Source organism: Didymella exigua (genome assembly GCF_010094145.1).
Source record: "Didymella exigua CBS 183.55 unplaced genomic scaffold M421scaffold_2, whole genome shotgun sequence".
In the NCBI taxonomy this organism is placed as follows: Eukaryota; Fungi; Ascomycota; class Dothideomycetes; order Pleosporales; family Didymellaceae; genus Didymella; species Didymella exigua.
The window spans coordinates 1,426,137-1,451,561 of record NW_022984776.1 but is presented as its reverse complement, the minus strand read 5'-3'; the positions used below and the strand labels follow the sequence as shown (position 1 = coordinate 1,451,561).

Sequence of the window (25,425 nt, the reverse complement as noted above, 5' to 3'; positions counted from 1 at the left end):
CTACACCTCACCTTACCAAAAGAGCGAGGTCTGAATTTCGCTGCTCGTACATCAGCAGCGCCCACGCTGCAAGATTTCATCAACGAACTCGAAGTAGCCGTTTGCCGTTGAGATGCGCCAGCCACCAGCCACAGTCAATTCCTAAGCGAAACCTTCTCTGATCTCGATCCGGAGTGTGCTCCGGTGAATCTACCCGCGCTTCCAAAGCTGGCAGGAACCTGCAATCTCGCTGCGGCTCGGGATATCGATGCATCCAGCGTGGGGCACATGAAGATCATCAGATCATTTTCGCGAGGTCAGCAATCTTCGCTCGAGCCTCAACAGCGCCAAAGCGGAGCGCAAGGCTGCATGAAATGCATTGACGTTGGAGACCCGCCGTTACGATGCCGGAGGTGGGTCAGAGTCGGCCTGTCACCTGTCTCAACCACCGCCTGAGCGAGCCAAGAATGAAAACGCTCACGAGATGCGTCTTCCGTAGTCTTCAACGAAACGACGGTTGGCATGGCAACGCTCCCTCCGTGTACCGAAGTCTTCATCATGATGCAGTCAGCACCGTCACGATCCACTCTTCCCTTGCTCGCACTTGCGCCATGCAGCTTAAGGCAGGATCTTCGACACTACTTCGTACCGATGCAGACGCCTCTACAGCCTCTGCTTCCTTTATCTGACCAGGAGGATCAGTCGGAAATAGAACGTCTGACCAGTCTCCACAGTCCTGCGTGATCGTCCTCATGATCACCGAGTCAATAAAGCTTCGAATGTCAAGTCACGTACGTCTAGGGATGTCCTCTTGCGTCTGGACATCAAAGAAAAGAACCGCCGAGAATATCCAAAGAACACCGGAAGATATTCAGCCCTACGACAGGGTCGCCCTTCTGAAAAGACGATGAGGAAGACCTTTCCCGGCCACCACAACTTCATTCAAATGACTCTTGGTTCGAAAGCTGCGGTCTATCTTATGTCGAAAAGAGCAAGTGACCACGTGTCTTGTAACAACTGAACCTGCACCCTACTCTACTCGAGAAGACAAATCTAGCATCGCGAATCTGGGAAAAGGTCTGGACACAAGAGGTGTAATGCAAAGAGTACAATTTCTACAAGCCAACAATCCAGCTAAAGGCCTCCGAGGCCACAAAGTATGTCTGGAAGAGAACTCATAACCACACAAAACCACAAAGTCCAGAACATGAAGGAGTGACATGGACAAAAATACACACAAACAGCCCCCAATGCGTCTACACAGCTTGCCATCAAATACTCCACTCTTCATCTCCTATCCCCATCTTCACGAGATAGCAATCCACCGCCTCTCAACCGCCTGCCCAAGCTCGCCCTCCTCGACCGCCGGCTGCGGCTCAAAATCAATGCTCATGCGTCCGCACGGCCCATTACTCACACTCATCGCGACATCCGCGGGGAAGTTGGACTGCCCATACACCTTGCCCAGATACAAGCTCATGCTGCCGGCCGAACACGTGCCCGCGCCGGGTTGGTTCACAGTACCCGGGACCGGCGCCTCGGCGATGGGGAGGATGCTCATGCCGCCGGAGCTGGAGATTGGCGTGGCGGTCGGAATCAGTGTGCTGTAGCCGCTGGGTAGGCGACCAGTTGCGGTGGGGTAGAGCGCGATGCTGCCGTTGCCTGCTGGGTAGGGGGCGCCGGATGCAGTGAGGTAAGGGAGGGAAGTGTTTGAGCTGGGCAGAGGGAAGGGCGGGGTCATGCTTGCAGAGGGAAGCGAGGGCACCGAGGCCACGGGCGCTGCCTGGGTGAGTTGCAGGTGGCAGGCGCGAATGGAGGGGGCGTAGAAGGAGCCGGCGCAAAAGGGCGTGTTTTGGCACGCGATGCAGCAGTTCACCGCCGAGGTGGTGTTGACGACTAGGCTGTTGGCGATGGGGAAGCCGTCGACAGGGATGAAGACGATGCGGTCGAAAAACAGCGGACGGTTGTCGAATCCGGGAACGTTGCTCACTGGGGTGTGTTAGTAGCGATTCTGGTGACACTTGCTTAGAGCCATGCTGTGCTGTACTACTTACCCACGTTGTTTGGCTGGCAGGCTGCGTACTCAGTCGGCTGGGCCTCGATTTCGATGACCGTCTCAGTAGCGGTCATGGTAGACGTGCTAACAGCAGTAGCAGTGGCAGGAACCAGGACCTCGGTCTTGGGAACACCGGTGACGATGATGGTCTCGGTGCTGTTGATGTTGGTAGTGACGCGGCACGTAACGCCTACAGGGTAGATGCGCTTGAGACTTTGACCCTGACCATTAGGAAGGACAATAAATCCTCCAGTGTTGCCCTCGGGGGTCTTGGGGAGACGCTTGACTTTCTCGAGATGCTGAGCCCGTGTCTCGATCAGTGCACGTCGGTGACGTCCAAAGGCGGCGGGAGTAGCAGCAGGAGTGTTGATGAGCGGGAAGAAACCGACAGGTGCGGAGACAGTAGTTGCAGCAGGGACGGAAGTCACTGTTGTGGTAAATGTCGTAGTTGTATTGACGACATCGGTAAAAGTGGTCGCCACAGGAGTGACCGTGATTGTCTGCTGGGTGGTGCTGGTGACGGAGAGATTGTTGGTGACAGTCGTGTAGACTAACGACGTCTCGAAGATGGATCCAGTAGGCGCAGGGAATTCGCTGTAGCTGGTTGTGCATCGAGTCACTGTTTCAGTGACCTCCTGACACTGTGCAGTGGAAACAGCTGCCAAAGCAGCAATGAATACTGTAATTATCATCTTGAACAAGTGCTGAGAATAAACGAGAGACTAGAACAGCTAACGAAAGAAGCGAGTGGACTGCTGGATGGCTAGCTGATGTGGAAGATGAGGCTGCTAAATACTCGTCGTGATGACCGTTCCAGTGGCGTCAAGGGAGTTGTCTTCTTGCTGGAGATGGCACCAAATTGATGAAGACTCACCGGTCTCATGAGGCTAAAGCTGCACGTAAATTCGTTGGATCGTACCTGAGCTAGATGGAGGTGAAGGTACACAAAGCATCGAAACATGTCGAATGAACACCCTGACTCGGCTGAGATTTGGTCTCTGGGCAGCCTTGTTGGTGCTCCCTGTCATCACGGTGTATTGATAGCCTCGTACAGTAGCTATTCGCAGCTGTTCGATAGCTTCAATGTCTCTCGAACGTCCCTTACGGACTCACCTTGCGCACCAGCGCCAGCCAGACGGTGACGAATTGAACCCGGGGGGCAGATGCAATCGTACCAGTGCTGTGGAAGCGCAGCTGCGGTCTGGACCCGAACAATCGGATGAGGTCGCGAAGGGATGTGGTTCCACGGAGTCTCGATGCAGGTGCTACACTTCCACGCTCATCAGACTACGGTCGTACAAATGTATGTGTGACATCGAGCTCGACGAATGCCTCGGCTGTCAAATTGTAGGCAGGATCTGGTTGAAACGTTCCAAGCCACTCTTGGGCGGTGAGCGCGCATAAGAAAAGCATAGCGAAGATGGAAAATAATGATTTTTCCTGTACATGAGACTGCGTTCCATGAGGAGCGGTCCAGAAAGTTGTTTGCGAGCCGGATTCGGTGGCGCGACCGCTGTTGTCTTCTATTTCACTGGCCGGACTCCCTTGCCTCCACACATGTAGTTTCTCGCAAAAAAGTGTTCAGCCACATCGGCTTTCGGCCTCGTGTTTCGATCATTATCTATGCTAGGTCTATCAAAAAGGTGGTTATCGTGAAAGTCGCTTGGTCTATACAAATCGAGTGTTCAACGCCGCTTTCCAATAACGCCGGGTATCTTGCAACAGGCTGCAGAGGAAGAAGATGGCATCGAAAAGCGGTCTTCATTCAGATGATGCATTGTTCCAGCACGGCCAGAGCAGGCTGTCGCCTACACAGACTCAGTCTGTGGCTTAAGCCCTGCGAGAGCCGATTCTGAGACCAGGAACACCTTTCAGGCCCATCTTGCCGATTGTGCTCTTCTCAATGAGGGGCGGTTCCGGGCAGCCCATGGCCTTCGCGTATTCGTTTGCATGGCGTACGAGTTCGGCGGGGGTCAATTTCAACTTCTTCAAGAAGGTCTTGTTATATCCGAGGAATGCCTGGTAGGCTTTTGCCTTTGCCTCCTCTTCCACATTGGTGAATGCCCGATCAACGGTTCGCTGATGTTGAGGCACCTTTGAGACGATGTCCACAGGGTAAGGGTTGAGCGGCAGAGTCCTGTTAATCTTTGGGAAGAAGGATTCCTGCTCGGACAGGATGATGACAGCGCGACCATCCTTGCCAGCACGGGCTGTACGACCGACTCGGTGAACATACTGCTCAGTACTTGACGGAAGTCCGACCTGAACAACAAGGCCCACGTTAGGGAAGTCCATTCCGCGACCTACCACATCAGACGCTACCAAGATACCGCTTGTAGCATCCTTGAACTGCTGAGTGGTTTTGGTTCGGGCGGGTTGAGACATTCGGCTGTGCAGCTCGAAGAGCCTGAACTGGGGCAAGGCGTTCTTGTACAGGTCGTAAAACAGACCCACGCCGTTTGCAGTTGTGCCGAAGACGATGACCTTAAAGTCGGTGGGGTTCTTGTTGTACTCCTCCTCGATCAAGGCTAGAAGGGCAGCGAATGTCTGTGTTACTGAGGGAACAGTGATGAAGAACTGTGGGACGCGCTCGTGGGTGGGGACCTCGTTAGGGTCCACTGTCGAAAGCGCGGTGTATCCAGGGAAGAGAACACACTTTGCGACATCCATGACATCTGGGTTCATAGTGGCAGAGAAGCACATGCCCTGCCAGCCGTCGTTTTTGGGTGGGATGCGGCGAAGGATCTTCTTGACTGCTGGCGCAAAACCAGCATCGAGCATCTGATCAGCCTCGTCGAGAACAACGGTCTTGACGTGAGTGAATCGCTCACGAACCTCTTCCTCGCCAAGGATGTCGTCTAGTCGACCGGGCGTGGCAACAAGGATAGTGGGGTTGCCGTTCATGAAAGCCTTGAGGTTGGAGGCACGAGAAGTACCACCGAAGGCGGTGTGGGTTTCCATCTTCCGTGGTAGGCAGGCAGTGACGCCGTGTGCTTCCTTCGCAATCTGCAGCGCCAGCTCGCGAGTAGGGCAGACAATCAGGATACCGACCTTGCCTCTTGGGGGCGCATTGCCGGCAAGAAGGTTCTGGATGGCCGGCAGCAGGAAAGCAACCGTCTTGCCAGTACCGGTCTTGGCCTGCACAATGCAATCAGACGTGATGCTCGGCAGCTCAGTCAGCACCTTCTGCTGCACCGGCGACATGAACTCGAAGCCCATCTTGTCCAGGCTGTTTAGCAGCGCCTGGTCCAGTATGCCCTTCATCTCAGAAAAGCGCTTGGCTTCGGTGTTGCCAGCAGATGTACTGTACATAGCCTTGACATCGACAGGGCCTGTAGAGCTGACGTCTTGCATCTTGACATCTTCGGTTCTGGGGCGCTTCGGCTGTTGGGCGGCGGTCGAGAGAGGGTTGGCTCCGTTGGTGGGAGCAGCGCCGCTGGGTCTGGGGCGGTGCCACTTGCGCTTGGGTGGGGGAGGCATGGCGGTGAAAATGTGCCTGTAGTTGTAGGTGAAGTGAGGTCTGCTGAAGAGGCGGAAAGTATTAGTTGAAAGAGAAAGACGTGCTGCAACACCGGAAGGAGCGAACAGAGAATGTGGAATAGATTTCATTATTCTCGCGCCCTAGTACATACACAGAAGTAGCCTATGAGAGGACAAAGAACGAAAATAAGAGAATGTCTTACTGCAGAGACTGCTGCGCGCGTTTCAGAGGCGACAACAAAAAAGTTGACAAGCGTTGCGGCGCGCGGCGCAGGAACGCCGGTCGCTGTGTCAGCGGTCAGCCTTGCGCGCTAATGAAACCCTGCCTCTCTTGTGGGCATCTCACACTCGCCTCTCAAAACCACAGACTTACGTCTTCGTTAATTGATGACTTTAACACAGGATGCCTGCTGCCAACACGAAGTTGTCAAGAAGGGCGTGGACTGACGTCGCTGAAGAGGCCCACAGACATCGAGATGCCACAATAGCGGCCTTGTCCCCACCAGCGCCCAAGGTACCCTCAGATCTTCCAAAGAACACAATGCATGTGCCTGATCAACTACTGGACCACTCTGTATTGCCCGTCACCAAATTGCTGCCGGAAGAGCTGCTTTTGTCGCTCTCAACAGGCCAATTGTCAGCTGTGCAAGTTACTACTGCCTACCTTCAGCGTGCCGCAGTAGCACAAGGACTCTCAAATTGTCTTACTGAGCTCCTCCCCTCTCTCGCACTAGAACGTGCAAAAGATCTTGATGCGTACTTTCAGGAAAAGCAGCGTCCAATTGGTCCACTGCATGGCTTTCCCATCAGCTTGAAAGAACACCTCGGACTTCAAGGACTACGATGCACCACCGGCTACATTTCGCACTGGGACACCATCGCAAAGGAAGATGCACACATCATCAAAGTACTCCACAATGCAGGAGCGATTTTCCATTGCAGAACAACAGTGCCACAGACGATGATGCATTTAGAGACCGACTCCAACCTCTATGGCGTCACAACAAATCCGTACAACAGCAACTTGACGTCGGGAGGCAGCTCGGGTGGTGAAGGCGCTTTAATCGCTCTTCGCGGCTCGTGTCTGGGCATTGGCTCGGACGTAGGTGGCTCTATTCGCAGTCCGGCCGCAAACTGTGGTGTGTTCGGTCTGAAGCCAACTGCCTTTCGACTGCCAACTGACGGTTGGGGGTATATGATGGCGGGAGCAGATACTGTCCAGACTGTCCTTGGACCGCTTTCAACAACTCTTGAGGGAGTCAAGATTTTCATGAAGACTATTATCGACTCAGAACCATGGATTGAGGAACCCGCACTCATACCTATGCCCTGGCGCACGCACGCTGTTCCCGAAGGCAGACCACTGCGGATAGGCGTGCTCTGGCACGACGGGACTGTAAGGCCGCAACCACCAGTTACACGCGCCCTGAAGCGGGTCACAGACGCGCTCCAAGAGCACAACATCGAGGTGGTCGATTTCCCACCACATTTGCACGACGAAGCCTGGGCAATCCTTTCCTCCCTCTACTATACCGACGGCGGCGAAGCAGACAGCGAAGACATCGCCTCCTCCGGCGAGCCGTGGCGGCCCCTCTCAAAGTGGATAATCAAAGACAATCCATGCGTCAAGAAGCTCTCGGTTGGCGAACTGGCATACTGGTTCGAAGAACGCGAGGCGTACCGCAAGGAGTACGCACTGCACTGGAAGAAGCACGGCATTGATGCGCTGCTATGTCCTGTCGGTCCTGGCGTTGCACCGAAACATAATACCGCGAGATACTGGAGTTACACAAGTCAGTGGAACCTGCTTGACTATCCAGGTCTGGTGTTTCCGGTGGATAAGGTCGACAAGAGAGTTGATAAGTGGAACGGTGATGAGCAGGTACTAGGTGAGCTCGATCAGGAGAACAGGGGGCTCTGGGACCCTGCGGAGTTTCACGGGATACCTATCGGACTACAGCTCGTGGGCAGACGCTTCGAAGACGAGAAGATTGTGGCGATTCTTGAGCACATCACCGATAAGATCGGTCTGCCGCGGCAGGCATTATCTTGATATCGAGTCATCGTCCCTCCGAGGTCGTCTATGGGTACCATTGCTGTTAATACGGAGAACGATCCGCCGAAGATTATTGTTTGGTAATTTAACCGCATTGATGGCGACGACTGACTTGACGTTCATTTCCGCGTCGTACGACGTCAAGGCAGTCCGATCGGACAGAAGCTTGCTAGCCGCCAGTAGAGAACCGGAGGCGAGACGACTCTGACAGTTGAGCTTCTATTGGCTGGCGTGCTTTTTGCAGCTTGAATTTGCTGCAATCCGAACATTTTCAGTCTTCCGGTGCGTTTACCTGCGCTAATGAGTTAGGCTAGATCTTTTACATGGCGGACGACAGCCTCCTTGCATTGGGTATTTACAGCAATGAGAATACGCACCGGGTGTGAAGACGTCCATTGTCCCGTGATGATAGTCAAACGCCAGGCTTAGGCTACGCACAGCCCGAATGAGTCGACGTGCACCTAGACAGCCGTGGAGGATCGCCACCTGTGCCTGGATCATCGGGGCCGTGAGTCTGAAGTTTTGGGAGGGAGTTCTCACATCGCCAGAAAGGCTGACCTAATCGCATCGGCCAGAGCTCATCATGGTCTTCATGTCTACAGAGGTCACCTGTCACACGAGTATTCAAGCCGACCATCTCTAATTTTTCGTGCGGTCAAGATCGAGTTCTGCTAGACTACACACAACTACCAGTGTGCTGCTCTAGTGGAGTCTGAGCCATATCTCGCGATAGTTCGCGGGGTCCAGAGAAGAGGCGACAGCTACGGAAAAGAAAAAGCCATGCTGTATGTCTGTGATGTGATAAGACTTCATAGTTGGCACCTGGTAATCTCCAAGCAAGTCACACTAAGGTGTTTGATGGTGTTTGATGGTGTTGATACAACAAATCGATACCGACACAAAATTCAACCACAGTGCAGGCGATTTCGAAGCTACAGAGGGACGAAGAGATCACTCGAGTTGATAAAGATGAAGTAAAGAACATCTCTGGGGGTATCAAACGCCACACACCTCCCAAACCGGAACGCCAAGCAGCCACGTCATTGCCCACCACCTTGCCATCTTCTCTCCCATACGAGTGTGCAGCAATTCGTTGACAGCGTAGTGGTATCTCCAGCGTCGTGAAAATATGCTCAGCCATGCGTAAGCTGGACCAGATGCCTGCTCAACGCACTCAAACGAAGTCTTTGCTTCGAGCTGAGGATGTAGAGCAGCTGATCGTGCTCGAGAATCTGCAGCGCTCAAATGTGAGGAGTTGGCCACAGTCGACCAGAAAAATCGACTCAACGGCCCTCTCTTCTCAAAGAATTGCGCGTTGAAAGCATCTGCGTCGAGTGCCGAGTCGCGGACAAAGCGGATGTACGACTTCAGCGCGCGGATGTTGTCATTGGCGCGGCAGTCCGGTAGCTGTGCATTCTCACTCCAGAGCAGCGACGCGTGATAGGGATGTGAGACATGTCTCAGGTTGCCGAGATCTCCAAGTATCCAGTGCGTGTCATCCGCCACAAAGATGTTGGCAGGCTTGACGTCGTCGTGACAAAAGCCTGCTTCATGGAGCTTGTGTAAGCTGGCGAGGAGGCCTTCGAAAGCTGGACGATAGTGTGCATCGATGTCTTCATAAGGCATGCCCTTCTCCCTCATGTTAGCGACTAAGGTCTTTAGACTTCCATGCCTGAGCAGAGTGGTAACTAGGTGCCACTCAGCCTGAGTATCAGAGGAATCAACCATGAAGAATGCTTTTACTGGTAAAAAGCCATCCTGGGAGGTAGTCGCATTGTTTTCGGTACCTCCAAAGTACAAAGATGCAGGTATCTCAGTCGGCCACTTTTCGCCCGCAGTGCCAGGCGCGCAGTTGCGAAACGGACTCTGCCCAGGTCGGAATGTCTTGATCACTGAGTCCTGGTATACGAATGTTTCGCCTTCCCACCCTTTTCCTAACACTCTCCATGTTGCTCGATTCGCAACGATCCGATCCTGGAGGTGTGCACTTTCCTCATCTAGTGTCCATGGCTGCGAGTGTTCGGCGTGTAGCTTGAATTCTGTTGGCGAGTATTTCGCTGCTAGTGCATGCCGGTACACGAATAAGAGATGATACTGCTCGAACAGTATGAAGATGGATAGAACAAGCGCAAGTCGGTATCGTAGATGATAAAGCGATCGTGTCGGTGCGGAGATCCGGAATGGACGGCCCATTTATGCAGTATGAAGTATCGCGATAAGTTGCTTGTCTACACGTTGTTGCACACTTCACGACTATCAAGTGAGCTGCGACACATCTACGAGAGACTTTTAGAAGAAATCTGTGACTGCGCCCTTGAGCCGTCTTATGAACCGGCTTCCGTATACCTTCCATTCTACGCCCGTATGATCCTGTTAGTGGGCCTTGAATGCACCAAAGGGAAGGGTGTCACGTATCGACGTCAGTGGCTAACCCAATTTATAAGCTGGGGCGGTGCTCTTGTCTGCTGTCCAACGCTGGAAACCAAGAAATGGTGAAGCCTTGGTGTCTTGGACATTTCGGAAACCAGCCGTAGCTTCAGATTGGTGATAAAAATGTCCAGCGCATGACGAAATGCGAGTTCTTCTGCCCGTGGGTCTCCTCGCAAGACGCCGCTTTTTCATGTCGTCAGAAGATTTTCCCGACGTGGCGCCCGTCAGATGTCGTGCGTTCCGGTTCAGGAACGAAGGATCGAAAGATTTGAACCGTGCAGGGTCCATTGCCCTTCAAGCGCCCCACCGTCAGAGCGAGCTCCACAACCAAATCCAATCACTTTCTCTAACCCCTTGAAGACACTCTGCGATCCCCCCTGCAGACTGCAACGCGTTCATACCCGCAGGCGGCTTGTGAGCGCATGAGCATTCGTCAGAGTTTCGTGCGATCACTGATGGGGCTCGGAAGGCTCTTACCAGCATTATGACTACCAAGGCCCAATCGCTGCAGAACAGGACGCAATTGATCGCGCATTTCGATGACGTCCAGTGGGACTTAAGTTTCAGCACGTGCGACGAAGCTGACAGCGCCAGCGCCCGCGACAAACAGAGTGCCGGCTGGTCCAATCCCTGGGAGTTTGACAAGCCAGACTTGTGGGATCGCGGAAGACCTTCGCCGGCTCTGGTGACATTCCTGTGGACACACCCGCCCGGCATCGAGCTTGGTGCCAGCACACGCCCATTGAAGGCGTTCATCCCTGTCAGTCGATTTCGCAGCATCAGCCCTTTCCTTTTTAGTCTTTGATGAATGCGCAATCAACGCGACATAACTGATAAGTGCTATTTGCAGGGCTGTGGCAGGGGCACGATGTAGCAATGCTGGCATTGAACGGCTTCGAAACCTGGGGTTTCGAGGTCTCGCAGAAAGCTGTTGATACGGCAAATGCCAACATCAAGGTCCAGTTAGCCAAGCCGGTAGACGACAACTTTGGTAAAGGAGGAGGTCGATCCAAGCCTGCAGCTGCAAAGATCATGCTTGGTGACTTTTTCGAGCGAGATTGGGAGATCCAGGTGGGTACTGACTTCGAAGGATTCGATATTATTTACGACTATACTGTGAGTTCCACATCAACCTAAGGGCCCCACGTGTGGTGTTGATAAATTCTAGTTTCTCTGTGCCTTACTGCCGTCGATGCGACGACACTGGGTGCAGCGGATGTCACAGCTGCTCTCTCTATCTGGCATGCTGATGTGCCTAGAGTTCCCCTTGTGGAAACCTCTGGCAGCTCCAGGTCCACCATGGGGTCTCAGCGGAGTGCACCGAGATATCCTGACAGAGGGGGGGACGTGGGTCGTTGATGATGCGGGGTCCCTGAGCATACTAGATAGTGACATTGGTGCTTTTGAACGAGTCGCGTACTGGAAACCGCCGATATCGTTCGAACAAGGTCGCGGTGAAGATATGATCAGCGTCTGGAAGCTGCGGAAGATGGGGTAAGGCCCTGAACTCGAACGTTCCAGCAGATGGGTCGAAGAGCGGCTGAGAAGTTTCATATACCGATCGGCGGTCATCAAGAGGAGCAGTGACAAGGGACTGAACCTGTGTACGTTATATCCTTGCTATGCCTAAGGCTTCAGCTCAGACGTTGAATCCCGAGAATGCCACTTTTGCCTTCTGCATTGACGGTAACATGCAGGGACCACGTACGGAGAGTTAAAACACGTTCCCCGGTGCCATATCTCTTAGTCTAGATCGAGGACATCACCGCTCGCTAGCATACGATAGTCTTACCTCATCCGTCTGGTGAGACTGGCTCGTCTACAGCACGTCCGTGCAGACCCCGTCGTTATAGATCAGCACAAACCAGGCCATGCTAGTTCGGCGAACTTCTCCTGCACCGCAATTTTCTCGTTCGCTCAACTTGGGCAAAAGATCAACGGGGACAACGGAATGGGAACTGGACCTTGCACCGGAAGTGGATCTTCTTAAGGAGGACGGCACGGAGTGCTTACACAGAGTCATGTCACTGGAGTTCAAGGACCATAATCAAGTACTATGGGCCTTGCTCCAAAACCTTATATTTCTAGTTTCCAGCTCCTCTTGCCGATTTACCTCCTAAACATGGAACCTTTCATATAGGCGTTGATCTACAGTTTTCTCACCGAATTGCTCTACGGTTCGCCGATTGGATCCCGCCAATTTTGGTCCGCTTGTTCGCTTGATACCAACGGTCCCAAGAATCAGTACACTAATATGCAAGACCGCGGAGGGCAAATTGCAGCCGTTGCCATAACTTTCCTCATCCTTTCGTGGGTGACCGTTGGATTACGGTGCTATGTCAGGTTAGTTTTAGCTGTCCCGCAAAGTATCCATTGTTTGAAGCGAACTAACGCGAACATCAGAACATTCCTCGTGAAAGGGTTTGGCCTGGACGACAAGATGATGATCGTAACACTCGCCTTCTTCACGGCATACCTCGCATGCCAAATCGGCGGTGCCGTACACGGATCCGGTGCGCATCGTGAGAATCTTACAGATGAGCAAGCGCAGACTGCTCTCCATTACTGGTTCTTCTGCGAAGTGTTCTACACCATCTCTACGTCAATCTTCAAGATAGCCATCGGCCTGTTCCTGCTACGCATTACAGTTGCCCCACTTCACATCTGGATCATTTGGTTCATCATGGCCGTATCAGCAGTAGTCGGCGCCTCATACACATTGCTGGTACTATTGCAGTGCAGGCCCATGTCCTTCTGGTGGGATCTGAATCCTGACCACACCGGCACCTGTATTCCGGCAACGTTGGTCATGTACTTGACATACGCTGTCTCAGCGCTGAACTCAGTCGCTGACTGGACTTTTGGCATACTACCCATCTTCGTTGTAAAAGACTTGCAGATGAAGCGCCGCGTCAAGGTCATCGTCAGCGGAATTATCGGCCTTGCCGCAATGTATGTATCGATTGACGTTTTCAGCAACAGCGGCACTGACATCCTCCCCAGTGGCTCAACAGCAACTATTATCCGCCTCCCCTACACCTCAAGCCTCGGTCAATACAAAGGCGACTTTCTCTACCGCACTACCGACTTCGCAATCTGGACTACCGTAGAAGTCGGCATCGGGATAACAGCGGGCTGCATCGCGACGCTCAAGCCCCTCTTCAAAGCGGTCCTGGGCTCCACGGGCCAAAACTCCGGCATGCCATGGTCCAAGGGTCCGGCAGGCTTTCAATCGAAAATTGGTGGAAGCTTTGGTACCCAGCAGGCTCTCGAGGACCTGCGGCCTGCCGGCGAAAGAACGATCCGGACTACCACCGTCACCGGCGGGCGCGGGAGCAGCAGCGATGAGGAAAACTTTCTGGATACAGGGGCGCCGGAGGAGCGGTGGGAGGGTATACGGAAGGGCGTCACTACAACAGTTACATCTATTGAAGTCAAACCCGAGAAGACGGGAGCTAAGGTATCAGGGGACTATACTCATGGGATGCCAAAGGCGGACAAGCGGAGGAGTCTTAGTCTGGGGCAGCGCAGCAATAGTACGCTCGATGAAGGGGAGAGAAAACCTGTTGGGACATTTAATCCGTTTCAGTAGATCTGGATAATTGTACAATGAATTAATAATGCACACTCGTGAATAAAACTTCAAGACGATGGTTTGAATGTCTGCCAGGAGTTGGATCATGGTGGGTGGGAGCGGCAAACGACTGCTCGTGCAGTCTGCAATTGGACAGGCGCAATGACATTGCAAATACCCCCTTCATGTAGTTCAACGTTCAGGGGCTTCCCATGGTAGAGGAGCAGGCGCTCTTGTAAGATTTGGAGGCGTCTTAAGGAAAAAATGTATCCTCAATTCAGATACCGAGAGTCTTTATGTGCAGATTGTTGAACAGAAGGGGTAACGATGTGTATGTGCTTGAAAGTTGTCTTGCTGTATCGTAACTATGCTGATGGTGCTCAACCTCTTTATACTACGAATGTGTAGGTCAATGCAGCTAATATCAAAGGCGGCGTAGCCAATCTAGTACCATTCAACTTCTCATTGCTCGATCTTCGATTTTAAGGCGGCTCAAGGCATGCCCATCTGTCCACCCACAGCGTCCAAGGCGCTCTCAACAGCTTCCTCCAGCGATTCTACCCGGTGCCTGAGCACACGATTCTCTTCCCGTTCCTTGCTCAATCGTCCCCAAACAGAAGCTTGCGAGCCGCCTTCGCAATTGGCGCAGCCCCAGCTCTGCACACTGACTGACCCGCCTCTGTGCTTGTCGTATGTGCCACTGCGCTGTAAGCTCTGCACTTTCTTATGCTTTGTCGGTGTGACTTCGGCTTCAACTTCGAGAATGGAGGATCGATCGGTGCCTGTGGGGCTCAGACAATTTCTCGAGAACAGGCTTGCGGCGTCGGTTTCGACATCGGACTCAAAGCCGGAGTCGACGCTGAGCTCAGAGTTCGAGATGCGGTTGCGGCGGCGCGGTGCGTCCTGGCAGCTACACTGAGGCTGGCTTCTGATCAACGCGAGGCTCCTTTTGCGCGCAGCTTCTTCCTCCTGTCTAGCGTGGCGCTCGAATGCAAGGTCCTCCACCAGTTGCCGCATTTGCTCGTCTTGCTCTGTCGCCCTTGCCGCCATTGTCTCAAGCTGCATCTTCAAATGACGCGCCCTTGTCTCTGCCTCATCCAGCTCGTCGTCCTGAGCGCTCTGCTCAGATTGCGCATCAACAAGTGCGGTTGACAGCTGGCGGTACGACTTTTGGTAGCGGGCAAGGAGGGCTTCAGCGTTCGCGAGAAGGTCGTTGAAGGACGATGGCGCGAGAGGATCGGCGGGACCGTGAGGAAAGAGAGCTTGTGGGATATTCATATTGAGCAGCTCATCGTCGGCGTTGTGGTAGACCGGCGCTGGAGTCGGCGATGGCACTGCGGCATTCTTCTGTGTCGACAACAGCCACGCAAACCTGCTGCTGGCAGGTGATTGGTACTGTGGCTTGGTCGATGTCGCCATCTGCTCAGAACGCGCTGGTGTTTCGGAAGCCGCCCGAGTATGCGTAGGCTTGCGGTTGAAGATGTTCATGGTATTGTATGATTGTTCCTCGTCTTCCTCACTCTCAGATCCTGAGTCCGAAGAATAGTACTCAGAGGGTACTTCTGATCCAGACTCTGAGACTGTGTCGTCGTCCTGCTGCTGAAGACCAAGTTTGATGGGCGCCGAAGATCCGTTGAACCAGCTCTTGGTCGAATCAATTGCGCTCCTCGAAGGCAGAAAGCTGGCTAGCGACTTGCTTGGCGAATGCGATCGAATCGATGCTGCGGAAGTATGTTGCTGTATGGTGGATGATGCGCGGTTGAGAAAAGACTGGCTGTTGTTGAGAAATGTGCCTGTCAGCGTGCGCTGGTGACTGCTGCGACCTGCACGTGGATAGTCTTCGAGTGGGGAAGGTGAGTCGCTGTGTGGATCATAGGCAGTGGCGTTTGAAGTTAAGACAGAAGGAGGCGGTCGGATTGAAGCCGAAAGGTCGATGCTGTCGAAGCTTTTCAGCTCCTCGTCGGACGGTACCGTGAATTGCCTTAGCGGGGATGTTGGAGCCTTAAGTGCACCCCGCGCTGGGAAGTGGGCTGCATGTGAGGCCTGAGGAGGTTGTTGAAGCTCGAGCTCAGGAGAAGCTGGCTGAAGCATGATTTCTGGTTGAATAATAAGGGCCCACGAATTTCCTCTTTCGAACAGCTGTTCATGAGCCTGTTGACGAGCGAACGGATGGAATGTACTTCGTGAAACGCGTGTTGTGGCGGTATCCTGGTCAACAGCGGACGCTATCGATTACCTCCGTTGGTGGACCTGGACCTGCAGAAGCGCGAAAGTAAAGCGGCCAAGGAGGGCACAGAGTTTGGATAAAATGGCAGTTGTGAGCAGTTGTGCAACGGATTGCTGGATGTGTGTGGGTATCAGATTCGAGAGTGGATGTTGCACGAGGAAATGTGCTGTCGAGTCTCTGAGATTAACAACGTGGCTGGCAGGAGGCTGGCGATGTGAAAAATGACGCGCTCACCGCCAGCATGCATCCCATCGCTAAAAGGCACCAATCGCCCCAAGATCTTTTCCATAATGAGGCGTTCCGTTCAAAAACCTGCAGTAGTTCACTGCAACAAGTTCGCGCCGTCGTTATACATATAAAATAGTGATGACGCTACTTGTCACTGGTGAGGCTGCCGAAACAGAGCTCAGCGTCTTCGCTCGACCTCGACCGCGATCGTGTCACGCCACGGAGCCTTTCCACCCCTACCAAAACTGTCTCTCGACCCTCATTTGCTTTTGATCAAATGCGCGTCTTCGAACGTTTCCCATCGCTCAGCTCCGTCATCGCCGAGCACGAGCCATGGCGCCTTCTCACGGAGGAAGATGTGCTTTCCTATCTTCGGCAGTTCACAGCTCATGCTTTCCAGGTCCACAGAGCCCATCGTCAACGAGATCTCGTCTTCGTGGAATGAAAGTGCCATCGAGATCGGGGCGCCGCACCGCGAACAGAACGACCTCTCTGCGATGTCCGAGAGCTTTAGGATCTCACGTGTAGACTGCTCCGTGAAAGTAAGTGCACTTTTGGACACGCCGGTGAATGAGATGTAGGCAGAGCCAGACAATTGTTGGCATGCGCGACAGTGGCAGACGACAATGTCCTTGGGGCATGCAGTCGACGTGTACTGAATGCCGCCGCATCTGCAACCGCCTTTGAAGATGATACCGTTACCTGCGGTTTTTGGAACGTATCGTAAACCGTCAACAGCTGTCAACCGATCAGTATGTTGTTCGCTGGCACCCGTTCGTGGAGGTTGAGCTTACGTTTGCGCGCGACCCCAAGGAACACAGAGTCGACTTCCTCGACCTTGCCATCGATCGCCAGCTTTTCCCACTCTTCTTTGTAAACACCCTGTGCTTTTCTTCTAATATCATTGCTTGCAAAGGTCCTTGCAACGTCCTTCATAATGACGTTCTCAACAAAGAAGTCATCCCACTGTTCCATATCATATGAGCGTCTCCCATACCCCGCTTGGTTCTCAACTGTCACAACCTTCTCACACTCGAGGCCAGCAGACTCAAGAACGTCCTTTAGGGTTGATTCTGACTTGCTCCAAGATCTGTTGTAGGGAATATCTAAGCCCAAGCGCCTAGCGACCTTCTCAAGGACCATGCCCGCTATCAGGTTTCTTGGATGTGTTGCATCTAATGCGAGGGTGCCGCCAGGCTTCAGAAAATGTGACCAGTGCTCGATCGCAGCCTTTGGATCAGGAAACAGGACCAGAGCAGAGGCGACGGTGATCACATCAAACTTGATGTCCTTGAGCTCTTCCAGCTCTTCCAGATGTAGCACATCCCCCTTTAAGAAGGTCACATTTGCGTACTTGTCACCAGCGTTCCTCGCCTTGAACTGAGCGACCCCGAGCATCGATGGGGTTACATCGACACCGATGACATCACCAGTCGGCCCCACAGCATCTGCTTCGAGGAAGGTGAGAAGTCCAGTACCGCATGCTAGATCTAGCACGTGCTGACCGGGCTCGATGTCGACGTTTGACACGAAGCGGCCGGTGAAGTCGCCATGCCATGTGTTGTCATAGTCTGCAGCTCTGTTTTCGTAGAACTTGATGGCTCCATCTGCTTGTCGTTCACTAGCCATGACAGAGGACTGAGCTATCTGTCGAGAGCCCTCGAGTGCTTGGATTGGTGATTGACGGTGCTTTGAGTAAGTGAGACCATAGACGGTCCGACTGCGACAAGGAAGTGTAATCCAATTGTGCGCGGGCTGTGCGCGGGTCCCTTAATCGTCCTCTGTTATCGAGCTGCAGAATGCAGTCTGCGTTCAAGAAGAGTGCGGATATTTCGACGTTCGTCAGATTTCAAATCGTTTGTATGACTGAGGGGTGCCGAAGCTGAAGGTTGGTACTAGTGCCGAGATGGGCTAGCTGTCTTACTAACACATCTTCCAAAGGCGGACGCCCTTCCCTCTCCTTCCTCACACTCATCCACATCCTCATCAGTCGGAATTCAAGATGCCCATCAGAACCACCCAAGAAATTGAATGTTGGGTCTGAATAAACGAACGTTCCCACAGCGTCGGCACCCTTACTCGTTCTTGAGACAGGACACCTGGGTGACGAACATGTCTTAGAGCAGGCTTGCGACGCTCTTGCGTGACTTCAGTTGTCTTGCCTCCATATTTACACCAGTAACGTCCAGTACCTAAGTGTTCCAAAGTATAAAGATCATGCTCTAGTCATAGGATGCCCAATCGAGTCCCGCCATAAGTGGCTTGCCACTCGTCGCTGAGTACACCTCACACTTTCGAAGGAACGGGACTCGCATTCGGCTTCGTTTACTACTTTGGTGGTCTTCAGGTCTCGTCAATAACCGATTGCATAAACCATGCCAATCATTACAGTGGCTCTAGCGGTATCAGATATCGAATAACACCACGTTACTCAGCTGATATGCTGAGTCCGAACACACAGCGATACCACTAACAATCGTTGCGACTGGTACCGTCATAAAGCTGTCGATATGCAGAACCATATGGAGTTGTCATAAGCAATGTCCGACGACCATCTCTGGCTTCTGCCGTAAGTTGAGCACTTCCAAATCCGAATCCTAACATTGAAGCTATACTTGCCAGCAGTGGTAAAGTGGATGCCTATCTCGATCGCGACCGAAGGGAGGTCTTAGGGCCAGACGCTTTTTTGAGAAATGCCTAAAATAAGAGATATCCACATCACTCAACATGGAACTTTTGGGGTGATCACGAAACCGGACTATGGCTGGTGGAATAATTCATCACAGTCATCAGTGCCCTCACCGGGTTTGTAGTAAGCAGGTTGTGGCAAGCAGGCACTTCTGCCGGGTGCTCTTGTGCACAACACAGCAATGCTAGTATAAGCAGGACCCATCGAAGTCTCTCGAGGATTATCTTCACCCTAAAGACCAAGCCTACAAAGTTTAACAACATGAAGTCCTCAGCCATCATCCACCTTCTGTCAGCAAGAGCCAGCGCAGCGCCTCTTGTGTAGGAACGTCAGGCCACTTGTAACGTTCCAACGACTTTCCCGACGACCACAAACGCTAAGCCAGCCGATCCTTTCAAGTTCTCCGATGGCAGGATCGTCACAACCAAAGCAGACTTTGCCTGTGAGAACCAGGAGGTCAGCGCCGCCTTTCAGGCTTGGGAGCTGAGTGTTTTCCCTCCAGAGCCCTTCAGCATCATTGCTTCGCTCTCTGAGGACAGCCTTTCAATCACTGCATCTGAAGCCGGCAAGTCAATCACCTTTGCTGTCTTGATCCAGAAGCACAGCGGCTCGGATCCATTCCCAGCTATCATCACATACCGCGCCGTAAGCCTACCCATCCCTACGGTGTCGTGACTATCACATTCAATAACAACGACGTTGCTGCCCAGCAAGGTCAGGGCAGTCACAGTGCTGGCGCTCTCACGACCTGGGCGGCGGGCGTGGACCGCATCATCGACGCCCTCGAGATAACACCTAGTGCTGGCATTGACCCTGAGCGTGTCGGTGTGATCGGTTGCTCACGTAATGGAAGAGCCACCTTTGTTGCCGCAGCCCTCGTCAAGCGCATCGCACTCGGCCTCCCACAGGTCTGGCGCCGGCGGTGCTGCGTGTTGACGCATCTCCGACTCCGATAAGGCGAAGGGCAAAAATTTCCACACCGCTTCCCAGATCTTCGGTGAGAATATCTGGCACAGCCCCAGATTCAATGCGTTCAGTACCAAAGCAAACATCCAGGCTATTGGCCAACATCAGCTCGCCGGCAGGGTCGCCCTTCGTGGTCTGCTCGTCATCGAGAATGAAATTGACTCGTTTGGTCATGTGTCCACGACTAGTTGTATGAAGGCTGGATGGCTGATCTACAAGGCGCTCGGCATGCCGGACAATATGGGCTTCACAGGAGCTGGTCCTCACAACCACTGCTCGGTCCCTGCAACTAAGCAGGCTGATCTTACTGCGTTCATTGGCAAGTTTCTTTTGAACCAGAATACAAACACGGTGGACATTGAGAAGGGTCCTAGTGGCGCAGATGTCGGCACGTACATCGACTGGACGACACCCACTCTCTCTTAGGCTTGGTCGTTGTCACGAAATGCAGGCCAGTTGAAGGTGCGCCCATGGCACGTATATTGATTTGCAATAAATTGCACATGAATAGGATTCGGAAGATTGATGGTCACATTTGAATCTTTGATCGTACTCTACGTTGCGAAGCGGCTGAACAAGGCGATCCTTGAGCCCCTTCTCGTCCTCCAGCTCAACACCATCACAGTGATGACGTAGTAACCAGATATCCATCAGAATAGGCACACCCATCGTTCAACAGCGCTATTCCAGGCCAGTTTTTTATAGCAGAACGAATACTCGGAACGTCTGAAGGCGAAGGCAGTGAGTTTGATGTTCGCAAGGTCGTCGTTGGGAGTGGAGGGGTCACGGTCGCAATGCCCACTGGTTCGCCAATCCGGATCTCCGCCGGTGGCCCAAACGCTCAACCGCAAACACGTCAGACGTCGCTCCAATCGACGAGACCAGCATCGAGGCATCCATAACGGTGAACATATGTGAATAAGTGAGGGAGATGACAGATGACGCGTGCACCAATCAGAGGCCGTGCTGATCACCTGACCTGCTAACCAATTGTGGGGGCGTACGGTAGGAACTCGCTCTGCCGCGCCTTGATGAACGTCCACCCAACGCCGACCAACCCCAACATCACCGGACAGCGTTCCCCATCTTCTTTGCGCGCGCAACCCATTGTTTACAACGCGTGAAGCACCACGATCAACATTTTGCGCGTGCCTGCGCCCTTTTGCCCACCCCCACGCAATTTGCCAGGCAGCCTCCGGTACTGCCATCGACCGCGACACGCGCGCGCGCACCCCCGGCGGAGGTGCACCAGCCTTGTTCACCAACGGCACACACCGCCACGCCGCTGCATGATAATGTCATAGCAGCTTGCTGCATATTCACTTCACCGACTCATACTGTCCTTTCCCCGTATTGCGCGCTTTCGCCCAACCTCCTCACGGCCCATTGAGCGCGCTCGAAGCCTGTGGCAGTTATACTTTGCGCCACACCGTGCATCTAGCCCAACACCGCAACCATGGCATCAACTCAGGCCACGCCAGACATGTCTGGTCAGCCTCAAGGCCAAGGGCAGCTGCCTGCCAACCTCAGTAAGGAACAGGTTGCGCAGATATTCCAGGTAAGACACACTTGTAGACATGCATGCGCTCGGCGCTCATGCCATCGCACTTTGTGGTTGCTGACCTCTGTATAGAAATACCAGCAGATGAAGGCGGCAGGCGTTCCTGACACCAACCCTGATCTCATCAAGGCCCGAAATGTCCTCGCCATGGTCCAGAAGCGCAACCAGTACATCGCACAGCAGCAGAAGATGATGCAGCAACAGCAACATCAGCGACAGCAGAGCCTCACCGAGCAGCAGAACGGTCAGCAGAACGGCGCTGCCGTGGCTATGAATGGCGCGAAGCTGTCTGACGGCTCGTCTGCTACACCCGCTACAAGCGGGCCTTCTGGCGGCGCGCAGTCTACTGTTGCGGGCGGACAAGCACTATCTGGAGATGGCCAGACACCCACTTCTGCAACGAGCGGTGGCCAAGGTGGCTTCACAAAGGAACAGCTGTTCATGCTCAGGAACCAGATCTCGGCTTTTAAGCATCTGTCCAAGGGTCTTCCTCTGCCGGCTAACATGCAACAACTGTTCAGCACGCAGCAGGCCAAGAAGCCTCAGAGTACCTCTGACGCTGTCGCAGCCGCCTCGCAGGTCTTAGACAATGCCACACGCGCCGCGAGCGCATCAGTCGGACCCAGCGGTGCTGTGCAAGAGCCCAGGAATCTGCCGCGCCTTCCTGATACTTTCATTGAGCCCTGGAAGAGCGAAGCCTTCCACGACGTCAACTACATCTCGCACACTCGGCGCAAGAACCGCCCATACCTCCCTTCGATCATGCCTCAGGGCGTTGACATCGATGCCGTTCAGCAAGGCATGCAAGAGCTGCGCAAGGAACGCGAGACTATCCTGTACAACCGGATTACCGCGCGAAAGGCTGAACTGGAGAAGTTCAACGCCAACATCGGTTCGTGGGATACAAGCAAGACAGACTCGCCCGAGGATGACGGCAAGGTCAAGCTCGCACTTGTCATTGAGCAGAAGAAGCTCAACCTCTTGGAGAAGCAGCGCAAGCTGCGTAGAGAGATCGCCCAGCAGATGATCCACGCTGACAACCTGGCAATGACTGCCAACCGCACAGTCTACCGCAGACTCAAGAAGCAGTCGATGCGCGAAGCCCGTCTTACCGAGAAGCTCGAGAAGCAACAGCGCGATGCCCGTGAGACGAAGGAGAAGAAGAAGCACCACGAATTCATCGATGCTATAAGGAAACACCGCACAGAGCTTACAGAAGCCAGCATGGCTCAACGACAACGCCTGCAGAAGCTCGGTCGTATCATGATCACCACTCACCAGAACATCGAGAAGGAAGAGCAAAAGCGCATCGAGCGTACCGCCAAGCAGCGTCTGCAGGCTCTGAAGGCCAACGACGAAGAGACCTATCTCAAGCTTTTGGGCCAGGCCAAGGATACACGTATCTCTCACTTGCTGAAGCAGACCGATGGTTTCTTAAAGCAGCTCGCCGCCAGTGTCAAGGCGCAACAGCGAAACCACTCAGATCGTTACAAGCTCAACAACGCCGAGGAGGCGTCGGACGAGTCTTCAGACGACGAAGGTGCCACTGACGACGAGGCCCGACCTGGGAAGAAGAAGACCGACTACTACGAAATTGCCCATCGTATCAAGGAGACTGTCAGTGCACAGGCCTCGTGCTTGGTCGGTGGTACATTGAAGGAGTACCAGGTCAAGGGTCTGCAGTGGATGATCTCGCTGTACAACAACAACCTCAACGGTATTCTTGCTGACGAGATGGGTCTCGGAAAGACCATCCAGACGATTAGTCTGATCACATATCTCATCGAGAAGAAGCACCAGCCCGGACCTTTCCTGGTTATTGTACCACTCAGTACACTGACGAACTGGACCAGCGAGTTCGAGAAGTGGGCGCCTAGCGTGACGAAGATTGTGTATAAAGGACCGCCGAACCAGCGGAAGCAGTTCCAGCAGCAGATCCGATGGGGCCAATTCCAGGTCCTGCTCACCACTTACGAGTTCATCATCAAGGACCGTCCGATCCTGAGTAAGATCAAGTGGGTACACATGATCGTCGATGAGGGACACCGTATGAAGAACGCCAACTCGAAGCTGAGCAGCACCATCACACAGTACTACACCACTCGCTTCCGTCTCATTCTTACCGGCACCCCATTGCAGAACAACCTGACTGAGCTGTGGGCTATGCTCAACTTCGTACTGCCAACCATCTTCAAGTCCGCGACGTCGTTCGATGAATGGTTCAACACTCCGTTCGCCAACACTGGTGGTCAAGACAAGATGGAGCTGACAGAAGAAGAGCAGCTGCTCGTTATTCGTCGTCTTCATAAGGTTCTCCGCCCGTTCCTTCTGCGTCGTCTCAAGAAGGATGTCGAGAAGGATCTGCCTGACAAAACCGAGCGCGTCATCAAGTGCAACTTCTCTACTCTGCAAGCCAAGCTGTACAAGCAGCTCGTCACGCACAACAGGCTCATGGTTAGCGACGGGAAGGGTGGCAAGACTGGTATGCGTGGTCTGAGCAACATGCTCATGCAGTTGCGAAAGCTGTGCAACCATCCCTTTGTCTTTGAGGAAGTTGAAGATCAGATGAACCCTACGCGCGGTACCAACGATCTTCTATGGCGTGCGGCAGGAAAGTTTGAGCTCCTGGATCGTATTCTGCCTAAGTTCCACGCCACAGGGCATCGCGTGCTCATGTTCTTCCAGATGACACAGATCATGAACATCATGGAAGATTACCTGCGGTTACGAGGCATGAAGTACATGCGTTTGGACGGTGCCACCAAGGCTGACGACCGATCTGATTTGCTGAAGGCTTTCAATGCTCCCAACTCGCCTTACTTCTGTTTTTTGCTGTCTACACGCGCTGGTGGTCTTGGTCTCAACTTGCAGACCGCCGATACTGTCATCATCTACGACTCCGACTGGAATCCTCATCAGGATTTGCAGGCCCAAGATCGTGCTCACCGTATCGGACAGAAGAACGAAGTGCGCATTCTCCGCCTCATCACGTCCAACTCTGTCGAAGAGAAGATTCTCGAGCGAGCCAACTACAAGCTTGACATGGACGGCAAGGTCATTCAGGCTGGTAAGTTCGACAACAAGTCCACGAACGAAGAGCGTGATGCCATGCTGCGAGTCATGTTGGAGTCTGCTGAAGCTGCCGAAAGCCTTGAGCAAGAAGAAATGGACGACGATGATCTCAACCTGATCATGATGCGAAATGAAGATGAGTTCAAGCTCTTCCAGGAAATGGACAGGAAGCGGCTAGTAGAGGACCCATACGGCCCAGGAAAGGCACTCCCACGTCTCATCGGTGAGAGCGAACTTCCCGACATCTACCTCAACGAGGAGGGACCTGTTGTCGAAGAAGTTGCGGACACACCTGTCGGTCGCGGTGCTCGTGAACGTACACGCGTCAAGTACGACGACGGTCTTACGGAAGAGCAATGGCTTGAGGCTGTTGACAATGACGAAGACACTATCGAAGCTGCCATCGCCCGCAAGGAGGCTAGGGTCGCTAAGCGGGGGCGCAAGTCCGGCCTGAGGGAAGAATCACCTGCGCTGTCACGAGAGAGCTCAGAAGAGCCGGTACCGAAGAAGCGCGGCAGGAAACCAAAGCTGCCCGAGAAGCGCAAGGCCGACGAAGCATCTCTAGATGGGGACGTGGCGCCCCGCAAGCGCGGGCGGCCAGCACCAGCCAAGGACAACTTGCAGCCCCAGCAGCGCGCCTCGCTACAAAAGATTGTCAACACGGTTTACGAAGCGCTCAACGATCTCGAAGAGGAGTCGACGGAGGAAGGGATTCCCAACCGCGGCATCATCGACCCCTTCATCGAGCTGCCTGACAAATGGGACTACCCCGACTACTACCAGCTCATCAAGAACCCGATCTGCATGAACCAAGTTAAGAAGAAGATCAACAAGAAGGAGTACCAGTCGCCCAAGCAGTTCCGGGCCGATGTGGCGCTGCTGTGCGCCAACTGCCGGCTCTACAACGAGGACAGCAGCCTGTTGTACCAGGACGCCAATCTCATTGAGCAGACGGCGGTCGACAAGCTCAGGGAGGCGGCGCAGGAGTTTCCGGAGTGGCAGGACTTTGACGACGCGGCGAGTGCGACGGGTGGGCTGAGCACGGGCGTGACGAGCGCTGTGGGTACGCCGCGGGCGATTTAGGGAAGAAAGTGAGTACACGGCCGT

The 25,425-nt window shown here is 53.6% G+C and overlaps 11 protein-coding genes across 11 annotated transcripts; 5 read left to right on the top strand and 6 right to left on the bottom strand.

The window, feature by feature from the left end:
- Positions 1–1,285: 1,285 nt before the first annotated feature.
- On the bottom strand, positions 1,286–2,727 carry M421DRAFT_1082 (uncharacterized protein; the record flags this gene model as incomplete). Its single annotated transcript, XM_033587167.1, has 2 exons — positions 1,286–1,968; positions 2,034–2,727. The coding sequence occupies 2 exons, from the start codon at positions 2,725–2,727 to the stop codon at positions 1,286–1,288; spliced, it is 1,377 nt and encodes a 458-aa protein (XP_033453957.1).
- A 745-nt stretch (positions 2,728–3,472) lies between these two features.
- Positions 3,473–5,737, bottom strand: M421DRAFT_416056 (ATP-dependent RNA helicase MSS116, mitochondrial). Its single transcript, XM_033590925.1, has 2 exons — positions 5,719–5,737; positions 3,473–5,558 (listed from the first exon to the last, which is right to left on the bottom strand). The coding sequence occupies exon 2, from the start codon at positions 5,513–5,515 to the stop codon at positions 3,866–3,868; it is 1,650 nt and encodes a 549-aa protein (XP_033453956.1). The 5' UTR covers positions 5,516–5,558; positions 5,719–5,737; the 3' UTR covers positions 3,473–3,865.
- Positions 5,738–5,918: 181 nt separating this feature from the next.
- On the top strand, positions 5,919–7,568 carry M421DRAFT_1080 (amidase; the record flags this gene model as incomplete). Its single annotated transcript, XM_033587164.1, has 1 exon — positions 5,919–7,568. One exon carries the CDS (start codon positions 5,919–5,921, stop codon positions 7,566–7,568), a length of 1,650 nt encoding a protein of 549 aa, XP_033453955.1.
- An 822-nt stretch (positions 7,569–8,390) lies between these two features.
- Positions 8,391–10,200, bottom strand: M421DRAFT_416054 (uncharacterized protein). The gene has a single exon (XM_033590924.1). It carries the CDS (start codon positions 9,762–9,764, stop codon positions 8,568–8,570), a length of 1,197 nt encoding a protein of 398 aa, XP_033453954.1. The 5' UTR covers positions 9,765–10,200; the 3' UTR covers positions 8,391–8,567.
- On the bottom strand, positions 10,038–10,973 carry M421DRAFT_202929 (uncharacterized protein). The gene has a single exon (XM_033588133.1). It carries the CDS (start codon positions 10,779–10,781, stop codon positions 10,311–10,313), a length of 471 nt encoding a protein of 156 aa, XP_033453953.1. The 5' UTR covers positions 10,782–10,973; the 3' UTR covers positions 10,038–10,310.
- Positions 10,411–11,667, top strand: M421DRAFT_416053 (uncharacterized protein). The gene is made up of 3 exons (XM_033590923.1): positions 10,411–10,761; positions 10,852–11,117; positions 11,170–11,667. The coding sequence occupies exons 2-3, from the start codon at positions 10,878–10,880 to the stop codon at positions 11,497–11,499; spliced, it is 570 nt and encodes a 189-aa protein (XP_033453952.1). The 5' UTR covers positions 10,411–10,761; positions 10,852–10,877; the 3' UTR covers positions 11,500–11,667.
- A 272-nt stretch (positions 11,668–11,939) lies between these two features.
- Positions 11,940–13,632, top strand: M421DRAFT_416051 (uncharacterized protein). The gene is made up of 3 exons (XM_033590922.1): positions 11,940–12,344; positions 12,405–12,953; positions 13,005–13,632. The coding sequence occupies exons 1-3, from the start codon at positions 12,256–12,258 to the stop codon at positions 13,591–13,593; spliced, it is 1,227 nt and encodes a 408-aa protein (XP_033453951.1). The 5' UTR covers positions 11,940–12,255; the 3' UTR covers positions 13,594–13,632.
- A 435-nt stretch (positions 13,633–14,067) lies between these two features.
- Positions 14,068–15,666, bottom strand: M421DRAFT_97773 (uncharacterized protein; the record flags this gene model as incomplete). The annotated part of the gene is made up of 2 exons (XM_033598544.1): positions 14,068–15,511; positions 15,542–15,666. 2 exons carry the CDS (start codon positions 15,664–15,666, stop codon positions 14,068–14,070), a joined length of 1,569 nt encoding a protein of 522 aa, XP_033453950.1.
- A 623-nt stretch (positions 15,667–16,289) lies between these two features.
- On the bottom strand, positions 16,290–17,659 carry M421DRAFT_52293 (S-adenosyl-L-methionine-dependent methyltransferase; the record flags this gene model as incomplete). The annotated part of the gene is made up of 2 exons (XM_033595007.1): positions 16,290–16,768; positions 16,825–17,659. The coding sequence occupies 2 exons, from the start codon at positions 17,657–17,659 to the stop codon at positions 16,290–16,292; spliced, it is 1,314 nt and encodes a 437-aa protein (XP_033453949.1).
- A 1,131-nt stretch (positions 17,660–18,790) lies between these two features.
- Positions 18,791–20,111, top strand: M421DRAFT_97771 (carbohydrate esterase family 15 protein; the record flags this gene model as incomplete). Its single annotated transcript, XM_033598543.1, has 4 exons — positions 18,791–18,835; positions 19,044–19,385; positions 19,430–19,627; positions 19,677–20,111. The coding sequence occupies 4 exons, from the start codon at positions 18,791–18,793 to the stop codon at positions 20,109–20,111; spliced, it is 1,020 nt and encodes a 339-aa protein (XP_033453948.1).
- Positions 20,112–21,141: 1,030 nt separating this feature from the next.
- Positions 21,142–25,401, top strand: M421DRAFT_1074 (uncharacterized protein; the record flags this gene model as incomplete). The annotated part of the gene is made up of 2 exons (XM_033587155.1): positions 21,142–21,243; positions 21,319–25,401. The coding sequence occupies 2 exons, from the start codon at positions 21,142–21,144 to the stop codon at positions 25,399–25,401; spliced, it is 4,185 nt and encodes a 1,394-aa protein (XP_033453947.1).
- Positions 25,402–25,425: the final 24 nt, after the last annotated feature.

What these genes read in the sequence shown, in the direction of transcription:
- M421DRAFT_416056 (XM_033590925.1), bottom strand. Translation starts at nt 5,515, where the DNA reads ATGCCTCCCCCACCCAAGCGCAAGTGGCACCGCCCCAGACCCAGCGGC.
- M421DRAFT_416054 (XM_033590924.1), bottom strand. Translation starts at nt 9,764, where the DNA reads ATGGGCCGTCCATTCCGGATCTCCGCACCGACACGATCGCTTTATCAT.
- M421DRAFT_202929 (XM_033588133.1), bottom strand. Translation starts at nt 10,781, where the DNA reads ATGCTGCGAAATCGACTGACAGGGATGAACGCCTTCAATGGGCGTGTG.
- M421DRAFT_416053 (XM_033590923.1), top strand. Translation starts at nt 10,878, where the DNA reads ATGCTGGCATTGAACGGCTTCGAAACCTGGGGTTTCGAGGTCTCGCAG. An exon ending in ATATTATTTACGACTATACT is followed by an intron (nt 11,118 to 11,169) that starts GTGAGTTCCACA and finishes GATAAATTCTAG; the next exon opens with TTTCTCTGTGCCTTACTGCC.
- M421DRAFT_416051 (XM_033590922.1), top strand. Translation starts at nt 12,256, where the DNA reads ATGCAAGACCGCGGAGGGCAAATTGCAGCCGTTGCCATAACTTTCCTC. An exon ending in GGATTACGGTGCTATGTCAG is followed by an intron (nt 12,345 to 12,404) that starts GTTAGTTTTAGC and finishes CGCGAACATCAG; the next exon opens with AACATTCCTCGTGAAAGGGT. An exon ending in ATTATCGGCCTTGCCGCAAT is followed by an intron (nt 12,954 to 13,004) that starts GTATGTATCGAT and finishes CATCCTCCCCAG; the next exon opens with TGGCTCAACAGCAACTATTA.